At 55.9% G+C, this 14,791-nt stretch overlaps 1 protein-coding gene across 9 annotated transcripts in view; it reads left to right on the top strand.

Moving 5' to 3' along the window:
- Positions 1-13,315, top strand: part of PRDM15 (PR/SET domain 15) — a 67,185-nt gene extending 53,870 nt beyond the window's left edge. For 4 of the 9 annotated variants that reach the window (XM_084992189.1, XM_021071012.2, XM_084992193.1 and 1 more), the window contains 6 exons: positions 724-855; positions 2,401-2,484; positions 2,827-3,002; positions 6,909-6,989; positions 9,126-9,335; positions 10,440-13,315. In XM_084992189.1, coding sequence (XP_084848315.1) covers positions 724-855; positions 2,401-2,484; positions 2,827-3,002; positions 6,909-6,989; positions 9,126-9,335; positions 10,440-10,919 — 1,163 coding nt within the window. In that variant the 3' untranslated portion in view covers positions 10,920-13,315. Of the gene's footprint in view, positions 1-723; positions 856-2,400; positions 2,485-2,826; positions 3,003-6,908; positions 7,947-8,770; positions 9,336-10,439 lie in introns of all 9 variants that reach the window. The other 5 variants (XM_021071013.2, XM_021071016.2, XM_084992190.1 and 2 more) reach the window with 3 other exon arrangements.
- The last annotated feature ends 1,476 nt before the right edge of the window (positions 13,316-14,791 follow it).

Raw genomic sequence — 14,791 nt, 5'->3', positions numbered from 1 at the left:
GCTCATGTTAGTTAAGTGTAAGGAGGGCACATAACCCCAGTATATGGTAGATTTTAATCCATGTCTGTTTAAAAACAAAGCTGTCGGGCAGCCTTGGCGCTGCGGGTCTTTCTCTGGCTGTATCAGCTCAGTGCTCTGTGCCCAGTGCCTCCCTCTTCCACCTCCCAATGCACTGGGGAGAGGAGTCTGGGGGGAGCACACGTGGGGGGGCATCCTCTGTAGTAACCCGCCCCTTTCAGAATTCCCATTATGCCTTCTGTCTCCCCCCTAACCAGTCTTTTGCATCTGTCACATCTGTTTGTGTTTGTGCTGCATGTATCTTCCGCTCCAGTCATTGCTTCATCGGCGGTATATAATCTGCTATAACCTGTCCATTGTGTTGTTTATTCCAGTTATTCTGTCTTTTTAAAAAAATGTCTATAACGTGTACTTACTTTTCAAACCTGCAAGATTCTCTGTAACTGGGTGGGGGGCACTGTCTGGGGTGGGGGGTTGGGGGTGGGCGGAGGGGGCTTCTCAGGTAGGGCAGGCTTAGGGATCAGGCCGCACGTGCAGGGTGGGGGGGCGGTGTTTCTGGGGTAGGGCCCTGTTAGGGGTCGGGACATGGGGAGGGGGGTGTGCACTGTCCAGGGGGGTGAAGAGGGGCTTCCGGGGCGCCCCGTTAGGGGCCCTGCCCGAGTGTCCAGGGTGCGCCAACCCGCGCCCCCTCGCCCTATCCCGCAGGCATGAAGACCAAGCACGCGCTGCGCCACCACATGAAGCTGCACAAGGGCATCAAGGAGTACGAGTGCCGGGAGTGCCACCGCAAGTTCGCGCAGAAGGTCAACATGCTCAAGCACTACAAGCGCCACACGGGTGAGTCCGCGGCCACGGTGCTGGCGCCGCAGCGGGCAGCCGAGCCTGGCGCGGGAACGGCCGGAGGAGCTGCCCCTGCTCCTCGCGGGCTTGAGCTGCCACCCGGCCGCAAGCTTTGTGATCCAGCCCCTGGGAGGTGGGCTCGGCAGCAGGTTTCGCAGAAGCTCCTCCTCCCCGCAAGGGCCCTGCACCCCTGCGCACGCGCAGAACCCAGGCTACCGCCCCCTCTCCTGCGTCTTCCCTTCCGCTCCGCGCTCTCCCTGCCGGAGCTCCCCCGAGCTCGAGAGATGATCAGAGGAGGGCCGGGGCGTGTGTACCCACTGGTCATCAGGGTCATCAGGTCGTTGTCTGGACACATCCCGACGGGAGACCCTGGAGCATCCTAAGTGTCCATCAGGGCAGTGGCTAAATCGTGGCCTGTCCGCTAAGAAGGACAAGCGGTCCATACAAGTGATGAGCTGCATGGGCTGATGTGCGTGGAAGTTCGCAGTCCAGTGGAGGAACAGCCAGCCCCTGAAACAGATACGAGTTCACTTTTTAGGAGAACGTGGAGGAATGTATATGCATATGCCAAAAAGAGAACTCTGATGGGAATCAGAAAGAGAGGGTTATCCATCCCTGAAAGCTCTGGTAGGCGCCTCTAGTGTCCCCTCTAAAATGGACTAGGGTCCTGCCACCACCTGGCCCAGCCGCCCTGTGCGCCCACCTCGCTCACTGTCCCCAGGGCCGTCCAGCCACCCAGGAGTCTGCTTTGGGTTCCCCCGGAGTGCCGGCCCCACGGCGCTGGCTTTCACAGACGTGTGCGGCCCTCCTCTTCCGGCGGAAGCTCGTCCAGTTTTCGCTGCCTTTTTTCTGGAAGGCTCATCCCCCGGGATGGGGGTCACACTCCTCTAAGGTCTCATTACACTCCAGCCGCCGGGGCGGAGTGCCCTCTGTCCCTCTGGCCTCCGAGAGCCATGGTGAGCACCGGCTCCTGCGGACAAGGGGCTCCATAAATTCAGGGCCTTGACCATTGCTTGCCTTGTGTCCATCTGGGGGGAGCCTTTGTTTAAGAGGAAGTCTCAGGGGCACCTCCTTGTCACTCTGGGCTTAGAAACAGTCCACTGGGCCCTGCTTGCTCCCTGGCTGCAGGCGGCAGGGTGGGGGCCCCGACTCCTCCGAGCCCTCGGATCTGCAATGAAGCAGATACAGACCTTCAGTCGTCAGTGTGGCTCTGCCTTTCCTTGATCATGAGCTGGGCAGAGGGAGCTCATCGGATCGGCTTCTGCCGATTTAGACGCCGCCGCAGTCCCCGGGTGCCGGGCTGAAAGTGTCCTGGCCTCGGAAGGAGCTGCTGGCCCGGGCGCCTGCAGGAGGGGAGCTTTCAAGCCCGTTTGCTGGTCGAGGTTGGGAATGAACGGTTAGGGTCTGTGGCCTCCTGGTAATGGACCTCCCCCCGCCCCCCCGAAGCCCCTACACGTAGAGACGCGTGTCAGGGACAAGACGGCTTCGGGGTGTGGTTGAAACACTCATGAAACGTGAGGCCGAGCCTGCCTTTCCCCGCAGGGATCAAGGATTTCATGTGCGAGCTGTGCGGAAAGACCTTCAGTGAGCGAAACACGATGGAAACGCACAAGCTCATTCACACGGGTGAGTGGGGGGGGCTTTGGGATGGATTCCCCCCCCCCACCCCAAATGTAAACTTTTCCAGACTCTCTGGCGCCCTTCTGCCTTCACAGTGGCTCCTCCTCCCCCGCCCCCAACATTCAGCCCGTCGAAACTTTGAAATGTCCATCCTGGGATTTTTAAACATTGGCGCAGCCACGGGTTCTGGGCTCCGTGATGGGGGAGGCCGCTCATCCTTGGCTGGGCCGTGCTGCTGGTCCCGTGGTGCGACCGTAGCACGGGTGACCTGGCCGGCGACCCTGGCTGCGCGGGTGGAGGGTGCCCCCACTGACCACCCCGCTTCTCTCCCTCCCCGTGTGTGGGAAGTGGGCAAGCAGTGGACGTGCTCCGTGTGTGACAAGAAGTACGTCACCGAGTACATGCTGCAGAAGCACGTGCAGCTCACCCACGACAAGGTCGAGGCGCAGAGCTGCCAGCTGTGCGGGACCAAGGTGTCCACCAGGGCCTCCATGAGCAGACACATGCGACGCAAGCACCCCGAGGTGAGCCTGGGTGGCCGCGCCCTCTCCCTGCCGCCCTCCCCACGCAGGCCCGGCCCCTCGGCCTGGTGGCTTGGGACACTCAGAGACCACCCCCCACGTTGGCTTATGCCCCCCCCCCGTCCCTTACAGACGTGTGATTCCTCCAGGCAGGGCCCGGGTCTCCACTCTCCTCCGAAGCTCCGTGCCTGCGTGTAGAAGGCGCCGAATGAATGCGTAGAGAGCCTCAGATGCATTTTTTGCTGAGGTTGTGAACTATTTTTGCTGGGATTACAGCAAGATGAGAGTATAGCCCTGACCCCTCCCCCATTCCCTTTGGAGACCCCCACGCGGTGTTGGGGGCTGATTAGGAGGCGGCTTTGAGGAACAAAAGGGAAGAATTACACCGAGGCAGGTAGACGCTGGCTCATGTGGAGGCTGGTCCCAAAGAAAGGTCCAGGTGCTAAATAATTCAGCATACTCTAAAAAGAAGTAAATGGAAAAGCAAAACTGGAAGAAAATGCAGGAAAATAGCTCTCGTGTCACTGAAAAAAGGGAGACTTTTTTTTTTTTTTTTTTTTTTTTTGTCTTTTTTGCTATTTCTTGGGCTGCTCCCTCGGCACATGGAGGTTCCCAGGCTAGGGGTCCAATCAGAGCTGTAGCTGCCGGCCTACGCCAGAACTACAGCAACTCGGGATCCGAGCCGCGTCTGCAACCTACACCACAGCTCACGGCAACGCCGGATCCTTAACCCAGGGAGCAAGGGCAGAGATCGAACCCGCAACCTCATGGTTTCTAGTCGGATTCCTTAACCACTGTGCCACGACGGGAACTCAGAAAAGAGGGAGACTTTCTAAGTGCAAAAGCAGCAGAAGAACTTTCAAACAAGATACCTGATTGCATCAGCCGCATAACACTTACAGCTTCTGTAGGTCAAGAGGATAAGCAAAGGGAGGAGCTCCCGTTGTGGCTCAGCGGGTTAGGACGCCGGCTCCGTCCCTGGCCTCACTCAGTGGCTTGGGGAGCTGGCATTGCCACAAACGTTGGTGTGGGTGGCAGATGCGGCTCCAATCCGGTGTTGCCGTGGCTGTGGCGTAGGCCGCAGCTGCAGCTTTGATTCGACCCTGGCCTGAGAACGTCCATGTGCCACAGGTGTGACCATAAAAAGATAAAAAAAGAGAGAATAAGGGAAGGGAAAAAAACTGAAACAGGAAGTTCCTGTGTGGCTTGGTGGGTCAAGGACCCGGCATTGCTGCAGTTGTGGTGCAGGTTTGATCCCTGGCCTGGGAGCTGCACACACACACTGAGTGCAGCCAAAAAAAAAAAAAGAAGAAGAAGAAAGAACTATCTTAAGGTATTACTGCCATTGACAGATAGAAAGTTACCATAAAGGTAACAGGTGGCTGTGGCTGTGGTGTAGGCCGGCAGCAACAGCTCTGATTAGACCCCTAGCCTGGGAACCTCCATCTGCCGCAGGTGTGGCCCTAAAAAGACCCCCCCCCCAAAAAAAGGGGAATAAGTATTCCAGGAGGAGAGCGGAAAGAACCCACTGTGTGTCCAGGGAGAGGCAGTTTTGGAAAGAGGGGCTGCAGATGGTTAAAACAGGAGAAAGCCTTTAGAGGTGACTTCGAAGGTGTCATGCTTCCCCTGCGGAGTTAGGGGGAGTCTTAGATTCAAAATGACTGTGCTCGCGGGACGCCCTCCTAGAGGGCGCTGTGACCCTACTTCTGTAGTGTTTTGCGAATGACTGTTTGACCCCCCAGACAGACAGCCGCAAGGGGGCAGGGCAGGTGCCGCCGCAGGGCGGGGCTGTGGAGGCCTGCGGGGTGGGTGCCCGCTGGTACTGGCAGAGACCTGGGGGCGGGGGGCCGTCCAAGGGCAGCTAACGTGTTAGGATGTTGAGCATAAACCACTTTCCCATGTTCAGGATCTCGCAGAATCGATACCATTTTATGACTTCAAGTATGGTCTTTCTCTTTGCTTTAAAAGAATGTTACATGAAAAAAATTTGAACAGGGAGTTCCCGTTGTGGCTCAGTGGCAACGAACTGGACTAGCATCCATGAGGACGCAGGTTCGATCCCTGGCCTTGCTCAGTGGGTTAAGAATCCAGGGTTGCCGTGAGCTGTGGTGCAGGTCGCAGACGCAGCTCAGATCTGGCGTTGCTGTGGCTCTGGCGTAGGCTGGCAGCTGTAGCTCCGATTTGGCCCCTGGCCTGGGAACCCCCATATGCCACGGGTGCAGCCCTAAAAAGCAAAGAAAAAAAATTGAAATACAAAAAGTGTTTTTCATGTGCGGTTTTCTCTCCTAATGAGAGTAAAGCCAGCAGATGCCCCTTTGGTGGTTCTTCCTTGGCATCAGCCACTGGACTGTGTGACAAGGACACTGATGATGTCACTGTTGATGGAGGTGGTGACAGCGACAGTGGTGACTGATAGTGGTGGAGGTGACTGACAGTGACGGTGGTGACAGTGACAGTGGTGGAGGTAATGGTGACAGTGGTGGAGGCGGTAGTGACTGATGGTGGTGCCAGTGACAGTTGGTGACAGTGGTGACAGTGATGGGTGACAGTGGTGGAGGTAGTGACAGTGACAGTGGAACCTAAGTCCGAAGATACAGTTCCTGTCATCCTTCTTAAGTAAGCCACACCCACAATCTATAGTCTATAATTTTGTGGGGTTTCTTTTTTTTTTTTTTTTGTCTTTTTTTTGTCTTTCTAGGGCCGCATCCACGGCATATGGAGGTTCCCAGGCTAGGGGTCGAATTGAAGCTACAGCCGCCGGCCACAGCAACACAGGATCTGAGCCACGTCTGTGACCTACAGCACAGCTCACGGCAACGCCAGATCGTTAACCCACGGAGCAAGGCCAGGGATCGAATCCGCAACCTCGTGGTTCCTCGTCGGATTCTTTTCCGCTGCGCCACGAGGGGAACTCCCTATAGTTTTGTTTTAGTTTGTCTTGAGCCACGTGGTGGAGGCCCCCCTACAGACAGACGTTCCCAGTTTTCCCCGATCTCGCTGATCCGCTCCCTTAGCTGCTCCCGGGAACCAGCCTCTGCAGGGCACTGTGGTCTCTCTGCGTGTGGGTTCCATGGCCCCGGCTGTGCCGTCATTCACTTAAGTCACAAGTACAGCAGGACGAGGTTCAGGGTCGGGGGAGGGGCCGTGTGGGCACAGAGGGCCATGTGGGCACAGCCTGAGGGTCTGTGTGCGAGGACCGTTCCGTGGCTCATGGGTGGGCAGACGGAGGCAGCGGCCACTTCATCAGAGCTGACAGGTGACAGTACCTGGACAAGTGTCAGGTTAAAAAGAAGCTGGTGTAGGAGCTCCCACTGTGACTCAGCAGGAGCCCGACTAGTATCCGTGAGGATGCAGGTTCTGTCCCTGGCCTCATCCGGCGGTGCTGTAAGCTATGGTGTCGGTCGCAGACGTGCCTCGGGTTGCCTGTAGGCCGGCAGCTGCTGCTCCGACTTGACCCCTGGCCTGGAAACTTCCATATGCCGCAGGTGCATCCCTAAAAAGCCAAGAAAAGTAAGCTGGTGTGAAGCCGCATCCTTGGTCCTTCCTCGTAGGACAGGATTATATCTCAGCCCCTCTGCTCTTGGTTTGAAGTCAGACCCGGTGAGGACGCGCTTTCTGCGAGCACGTTATATGGGGGAGGGGTCTGCACCCTTGGCCAGTGGACAGCGAGGTGACCCACAGGTGTGAGGAGCACAGCAGAACTTGAAGAGGGGACCCGGGAGGAGGGAAGGAGAGGCCCCACCTGGATCCTGGAATTCAGGTGTTCAAGTCCCAGGCAGAGCCCGTGGGGACGTGAGTGCCTTCAGGGTGATGGCCCATCTGCCGCACGTCTGGGTCCCGTCGCCCTCAAAGGCACTCCCGTCCTCCAGGCCCGGGGTCCGGGGCTCAGGGCTCTGTGCTCACTTCTAGGTCCTGGCCGTGAGGATCGACGACCTGGACCACCTCCCAGAGACCACCACCATCGATGCCTCCTCCATCGGCATCGTCCAGGTGAGCGCAGCACCCGGCCTGGGGGGGCGGGGCCTTTTGGGGGCGGGGCCTTTTGGGGGGCGGGGCCTGCCGCTCCCGAATGTCTGACCCGTGGGGCTCACGCGGGGTATCTTCAGCAACCTTTGGGGGACATACCACACCCACTCTTCGCACTGGTTTACCTCTCTGTTTTATTGGTTGGTCGTCACCCCAAGAGCCTTTCCGTTTCTGTAAAAGTTTCTAGAATTTCAGTTTTCTGAATGCTCACCATCTCTTTTGGAGAAGAGATGGTTTATTAGTCAGAGTTCCCCCCGAGAAAATAGCTGAGAGAACACAGAGAGAGAATTAGAGACATTTATTTTAAGGAATGGGCCTGCAGGGCTCTGGAGCTGGCGAGTGAGAATCTGTAGGGCAGGTGGGAGGCTTTAGACCCAGGAGGAGTGGGTATTGCAGCCCAAGTCCACTCCTCCTCCGGGAACTTCAGTCTTTTCTCTCAAGGCCTTCACCTGATTAGACAAGGCCCACCCATGTTACAGACGATGCTTTCCTCAGCATCCACTGCTTTAAACATTCACCGCGCCTGAAAAAGCCCTTCATAGTTGCATCTAGATGACAGCGTTTGATCTCACAGCTGGGCACCCCAGCTCAGCCACGCTGACACTTAAAACTAACCATCGCAGGTGGTTTCCAAAAAATGTAGCATGATGAGGTTGTTATAAGCAGAACAACTTTACATGTATTAAGTGAACTTACTTTTCTAAAGGAATTTTTAACCAATATCTTTATCTAAAATCTTCATATTAAAGAGAAGATGTCATGCTGTCAGTATTTTTTTTATTATTATTGTTTGCTTTTTAGGGCCACGCTAGTGGCACATGGAAGTTCCCAGGCTAAGTGTCGAATCGGAGCTACAGCTGCCGACCTACACCACAGCCGCAGCAACATGGGATCTGAGCTACCTCTGCAACCTACACCACAGCTCATGGCAATGCCAGATCCCCAACCCACTGAGCAAGGCCAGGATCAGACCCACGTCCTCGTGGATACTAGTTGGGTTTGTTTCCACTGTGCCATAATGGGAGCTCCCTCGGTTATTTTTAAATTGTGTCTATACCTCTGTGTTTTGAAATAGCACTTTGGGCGCAGGGCTCAGCTGCTGGGTTGTGCTGAGCACCTGGGCCCCCTCAGCAGCTCCAACACCCATGACCCTGTCCACCCTAACAGGGCAGCCTCTCAGTGGCCCTACCCTGGCAGGCCTCCTGAGGGTCTCTCTGCCACCGGGTGGGACCTCGTCTCCTGGGATGGCACCAGAGGACCAGGAGGAGGGTGGCAGACCAGGGTGGAAAGCCCTGCTGGCCTCCACTGCCTGGTGACCTCTGCAGTGCTGAGCGATCCCAGCTGTGAGTCGGAAGACAGGCTGTCTCAGCTGCTCAGAGCAAGTTGTGTCGGTCCCCTGGCTGGGGTCGCTGTTACCAGTGGGCCCTACTGCTGTCCCCAAGAAAGATGACCATACAGTTCTCGTGGTCAGACTCATTTTGACCCGAGGCTGTGTCCACAGTGCATTTGTTTCAGCCTGGTGACAAGAGCCCTGATGCGAAGGCATTTTCAGCTTCAGGCTGAGCTCGACAGAGTTGAAACTATGGTTCAAAAAATTTGTTTTCAGAGATATTTCTATTTCAACACAAAATGCAGCTTTTTAAAGTATGACTTGTGGGAGTTCCCACTGTGGCTCAGTGGTAATGAACCTGACTAGGATCCATGAGGTTGCGGGTTCGATCCCTGGCCTCACTCAGTGGGTTAAGGATCTGGCATTGTTGTGAGCTGTAGTGTAGGTCACAGATACGGCTCGGATCCCACGTTGCTATGGCTGTGGTGTAGGCCAGCAGTTGCAGCTCCAATTAGACCCCTAGCCTGGGAACCTCCATATTTAGGGCAGGTTTGGCCCTAAAAAGACAACATTTTTTTTAAAAATATGACTTATATCTAATTTTTTCCCTTAAGGAAAAACATAAAAGCAACTGAAACCAACAGGAACTCGCCCCAGTCCTTAGACGTGCAGGATAGAAGACGAGCGGTCGGGGCAGCTCTGCGATGCACTGGCCGCCGCGGGCGCACGACCCACTGACCCCAGTGTCGTCAAACCTTCTTTTCCTGCAGCCTGAACTGAGCCTGGAGCAGGAGGATTTAGCCGAAGGGAAGCACGCGAAAGGCGCCAGGAGAACCCACAAGAGGAAGCAGAAGCCGGAGGAGGAGGCGGGGGCCGCGGGCGCCGAGGACGCCAGCTTCAGCGAGTTCTCGGAGAAGGAGGCCCCGTTCCCGGGCGGCGTGGGGGACGAGACCGACTCCGCCGTGCAGAGCATCCAGCAGGTGGCTGGACCCGGCTGGCTGGGGGCCCGGGCGCAGGGGCTGGGACCCCGGCTGCTCTAGCACTCATCCCATCTCCCCGTTCAGACCCAGGAAGCACAGCACGAGGGTCTAGCATGTTAAGGACGGTCAGCCCCCCGAATGGGAGAAGGGATGCATCTAGTTTGGGGGTGGGGACGAGGGCTGAGTGTGCTGGCTGGTCAGGGAGCCCCCACCCGGCCCTGGGTGCTGGCGCACATGGCCAGCCAGTCCGCTGCCCTTCACGGAGCCTTTGCTGACCTTCCCCGCTGGGGCCGGAGGCCCCGGCGCCCCCCAGCTGTATCTGAGCCCAGCTCTCTTGACCATCAGGGGTCCTGTGTCTCTCTGGCCTTTCCTCCATCTCCAAGGGCAGGAGTGATGCTTTCTTTCTCATTTATTAACTCTTGGGACTGCGCATTTATTCAAGGCCCTTCTTAGGTTTTTTTTTGTTTTTTTTTCTTTTTTTTTTTTAAGGCCACCCTAGCAACATGTGGAGGTTCCCAGGCTAGGGGTCAATCGGAGCTGCAGCTGCTGGCCTACACCACAGCCACAGCAACGCAGGATCTGAGCTGCACCTGCGACCTGCACCACAGCTCACGGCAACGCCAGATCCTTAACCCACTGAGCGAGGCCAGGGCTCGAACCCACAATCTCATGGTTCCTAGTCGGATTCATTTCTGCGTGCCACGACGGGAACGCCCTTCTTAGCCTTAAAGTGCGATTCTCACTTTCCAGCAGCTCTTTATAGAAGCCCAAAAGGCATGAAGGTTGTGCTGTTTTTCTCCTTGTTAGTTACTTTTCTCTATTATTCCAGCCCCCGGAATTGTTTTCTCAGTTCCAACGGATGGGCTGGTGGCCTCCACAATTATAGCTGTGTCTTGCATCTCTTTTTCACCAGAATTCTTTTTCCGGGACGAATCAGCTTGGTTTCATCTTTCCCCGGAGGGGGTTGTACCTCCTTCCTTTGGGCCTGCCCTGGCCCTGCCAGCACCACGACCCAGCCTGCGTCCCAAAGGGCAGCCCCGGAAGCCTCCTCTGTTCTCAGTGCTGCAGAAACTAACTGGGCCGCGTTGCGTGTGACTCTTGCAGGTGGTGGTGACGCTGGGCGACCCCAATGTGACCGCGCCATCCAGCTCGGTGGGCCTCACCAACATCACCGTCACCCCCATCACCACCACGGCGGGGACTCAGTTTACCAATCTGCAGCCGGTGGCCGTCGGGCACCTGACCACCCCGGAGCGCCAGCTGCAGCTGGACAACTCCATCCTGACCGTGACCTTTGACACCGTCAGTGGCTCGGCCATGTTGCACAACCGCCAGAACGACCTCCAGATCCACCCGCAGCCGGAAGCCTCCAACCCGCAGTCGGTGGCCCACTTCATCAACCTGACCACGCTGGTCAACTCCATCACGCCCCTGGGGAGCCAGCTGGGCGAGCAGCACCCGCTCACCTGGCGGGCAGTGCCCCAGACGGACGTCCTTCCGCCCCCGCAGCCGCAGGCGCCCCCGCCCCAGGCCCCGCAGCCCCAGGGCCCGGCCGAGCAGCAGCCGCAGATGTACAGCTACTGAGACGCGTTGCGGGGAGGCTGGGAGAGCGCTCCAGACAGGTGGTTGGTTCGTTTTGCTTTATTGTTGAGGTTTGTTTGCTAGATAGCGAGCAAAAACCACGTGCACTGCAGAGGGTGGGGAGGTCGGCTTAGCTTTTGCCGAGTTACCTCCCGATCCCCCAGCAGCCGTCACGGTCTGTCACTTAGCTCCAGAAGTGACCGCCGGCAGGCCAGCCATCCCCAGGCTTCCCTCCCAGAACCTGGATGGATGGACACAGGGTTGGGGACAGTGAAACGCAGAGAAGCCGCATCCTAAGAATGTGTTGTCGGGGAGGTAGGAGGTTGGCTTGTTTTCTTCCTCTAGCGCGCAGCTCCTGTGGTCCAGCGTAGCACGTGCTGCATGAGAACAGTTTCCTCCTGCTCCCGGACTTTTCTGCAAACAGCAGACACAAGTTCAAGTAGCTTTTTTCCTCTTTGTTTTATTTTGGTTTTTTATTTTTTATTGTAGGGCCACACCCACAGCGTAGAGCTGTTCCCCAGCCAGGGGTTGAATCCGAGCTGCAGCTGCAGCGACGCCGGATCCTTTTAACCCGCTGCACTGGGCGGGGATCGAACCCGCACCTCCACTGAGACCCGAGCTGCTGTAGTTGGATTCTGAGCCCCCTGCACCGCATTTCGAACTCCCTTTTTCCTCTTGGAAATTTGAGTTGCATCAGATTCGCTCTGCCGACCAGCCTGGGCCAAAACCTGGTGGGAAGGTGCCCTGTGTGGCCATGCCCTCCTCCTGCCTTAGGGGTCAGTGTGGCCAGGGGCCCGGGAGGTCACTGACCAGGGCGTCTTCGTAATAGCATTTGTGCATCAATTTTCGGTATGGTTTTTTCTTTTAAAAAGAACTTTATCTCCCGCATATAGTGTGTACTTGAGACTCTGGCGAGGCCACGCCGTCCTTTGCTTTCTTGTCACACACGGAAGTCGTTTGCACTGTAGGACTGTGGGTCCACGTCCAGCTTTACACAGCTGCCCCAGTGCTGGGGACAGTTACGTGCACGGCGCCAGCCTCACGCTGCCCCTTCTGGAGGCTTCTTGCAGCTGTCTCAGGATTCTCTGCCATCCAAATATATTTATTATGGCTGAGGCTCAGCCAGAATCCCCTGCACGGAAGAACAGGGAAGAAATTCATGTCCTCTTTGTGTTTAAACTTTTAATTCCAAAGGTTGATGTGTTTCAAGACCAGTGTTCTATGAACGTGTTGACCGAGCTGGGCTCTTTACAGCGGGAAGTTGAGGCTTTTCTGAACCACGAAGACAGGGCTGTTTCCTGCCAAGCAGTAAAGAAAGCGGACGAGGTTGTGGGCTGGCAGCAGCTGCAGTGTCCCGCGTGAGCGGCCGCCTGCTGGTGCTGATCGATGGCACCTCTGCCCCCTGGGGACACGCGCCTCACACGTGGGCACCTGTTTCAGAGGGGCGGGAGCTCAGGGCCATCGAGGGGGCCATCAGCAGCCGGGCCTCCCGCCGCCCCGCCCGGGGCACAGCAAGAGGCGTGGCGGGACGCGTGATGTGCCCTCTCCTGGCCCTTGAGCGCCGTCCAGAATGAACTGGAACACTTGCCGTGCGCGGTCCTGATGGCTCCTTGTCCCCGATCCCGTGGGATCTGGGAGAGCGCCTTGGTCACGAGCCAGCAGTGGAGAAACGAGGCGACCAGCCGGGCTGCGGACGCTCTGTCCCGCCACACGCGACGTTCTCAGCCCCTGGCTCTGTTCCCAAGAGGAGGGTCGCGAGGAGAGGGCTTGACAGGTGCAGCCACGCAGCACGTGAGGGGGCCTCCGAGTCCGCTGTCCACACGCAGCTCCCCGGCACGCCCAGCTCCCGCCTCTTGGTTGACCTGATGGTGGGGGATTGTTTGCCTTTTAATTTATGATAATTATTTTTATGTTATTTATGTATATAATTAACTGCTTTATACGTAATGGGTTCGTCCAATGAACTTGGGCCGGGGTGATACTTTTCTAAGCATCGTCTCCTTCTCCAGATGGGAGTAGACCAGGTCTCCGTGGGATCCTCAAGAGCTCCAGGGTTCCTAGGGTGTTTTTTTAAAAATCCCTGGGAGGTCCCTTTTGCATTCATAGAATATGAAGGACAGACGACCAAGTGAAAAATCCAGACTTGCTTCAACACCCGCTAGCATTTATCTTCTCTTCCTCTTCCCTGTGAAGTAAAGGCCTTTGAAATCACAGTTTTATTTTTTTAAAAGACGTTGTTTTTGTGCCTAGAGCAAGGATGCATCAGATGTTTTTAAAGGGCCTAACTTAGGTCGTGGGCCCGAGACTACTACCACTGTTTATTTAAATACACAGATGCGTAATAATTCTTCTTGTTGTGATAAATGAGAACTCTAAATAAAAATCAAATTTACTCCTGAGTGATCTGTAGAAATACTTGGCCTTAATAGGGTCACTTTCTGCGGGAAAATTGATTTCTGCCGTCTTCAATCCGTGGCTGTGCGTTTGCATATGAGAAACTGGAGAATAAAGCAAAAAAGTCCTTCTCGGCCAAAAGAGTTATCAACTATATAGGTGGTTCTACATTTACCACTGTTTACTGATGCAAAGGACTTAATTTTTTTAACTAACGGCAGGTGCATGGCTGTAGCCATGGGGGAAACTAAATGGAGCCGCTGTGGCTCCTGAGCTCTGTGAATCCCTCTGGGTTATTCCAAATTAATCAACAGAAGAAACGTGCGTTTGGCCCATGAATCTGTAAAGGTGTGTCTTTCTGTGCCACACGATGGTGTGAGCCTTGCAGAGCTGGCCCCCAGGTTCCCCGCCTGGTGTGGGTGGCGTGTCCCCCTGGTGAAGAGGGGGTCAGGCCCTCAAGTGGGTACCCACCGGGGCCCACAGGAAGCCGCCTTGGAGGGTTCCAGGCCCGGGAGGCCAATGCACGCAGCTCACGCAGTTGCAGTGCCAGGGCTTGTGGCTTCCAGCCCAGGGCGGTGTCCGCGACGCTCCTGTCAGATTTTGGAAAGGCGTCAAGACCGAGAAGTCCTGTGTATTCCATGTCCCATCCGTCTGCGTAACGACAAATAAAACCTGCCGTGATCTGCATTTTGCAGTTGCCGGTCCTCTGCTCAGACCCCCTGTTCCACGCAGTGGACACACGTGTATTTTGAGGACGGTCGCAATTCCTGCTGCAGTCCGGACCCTGTGAAATGTTTGCATTATTTCAAATGACCCAAACAAAATAAATGAGATGTTGAGCTATCAGAACCTTTCACAGCCCTTTTTTTTTTTTTCTTTTCTTTTCTTTTTTAAAGCAATGAAGCAGGTGGATGTAGCATGTCTGGCAGAGCTCAGCTGGGCGGAATGGACACGAAACAGCCATGTAGCCGGGGAGGGGAGAGCTTCACAAGTGAGGCCTTTCGTTGGGCCGGTGGCCTGGAAAGATCCCTAATTTTATTGGTCAGGTATTAAATGATACGTTTGGATTTGTTACGAACAACGATTTTTTTTTCTTTTCTATTTTAGGGCCACTCCTGCGGCATATAGAGGTTCTCAGGCTAGGGGTCTCATCGGAGCTACAGCTGCTGGCCTCCACCACAGCCACAGCAACGCCAGATCCGAGCTGCACCTGCGACCTACACCACAGCTCACGGCCATGCAGGATCCTTAACCCACTGAGCAAGGCCAGGGATCGATCCCGCGTCCTCATGGATGCTAGTTGAGTTCATTAACCGCTAAGCCATGAAGAGAACTCCAGGAGTAGCGATTTTAAAGTTAGGAAACAGCTGGAGTGTTCCAATCCTCTCAGGGTATGAACCCCGGGACCCTTGTCTCAGGCACGTCAGTGTCGTCTCAGAGGCCAGCGGGTGGCAGCAAGTTCTCGACTCGGCAAGATGACA

The sequence above is a fragment of the Sus scrofa genome, chromosome 13, assembly GCF_054392235.1.
Source record: "Sus scrofa isolate SSC_HxYL_T2T_F1_AM1 chromosome 13, Sscrofa_HxYL_maternal_Yorkshire_Landrace_v2.0, whole genome shotgun sequence".
NCBI lineage: Eukaryota > Metazoa > Chordata > Mammalia > Artiodactyla > Suidae > Sus > Sus scrofa.
The sequence above is the reverse complement of the archived record's forward strand: the minus strand, read 5'-3'. Positions and strand labels throughout refer to the sequence as shown.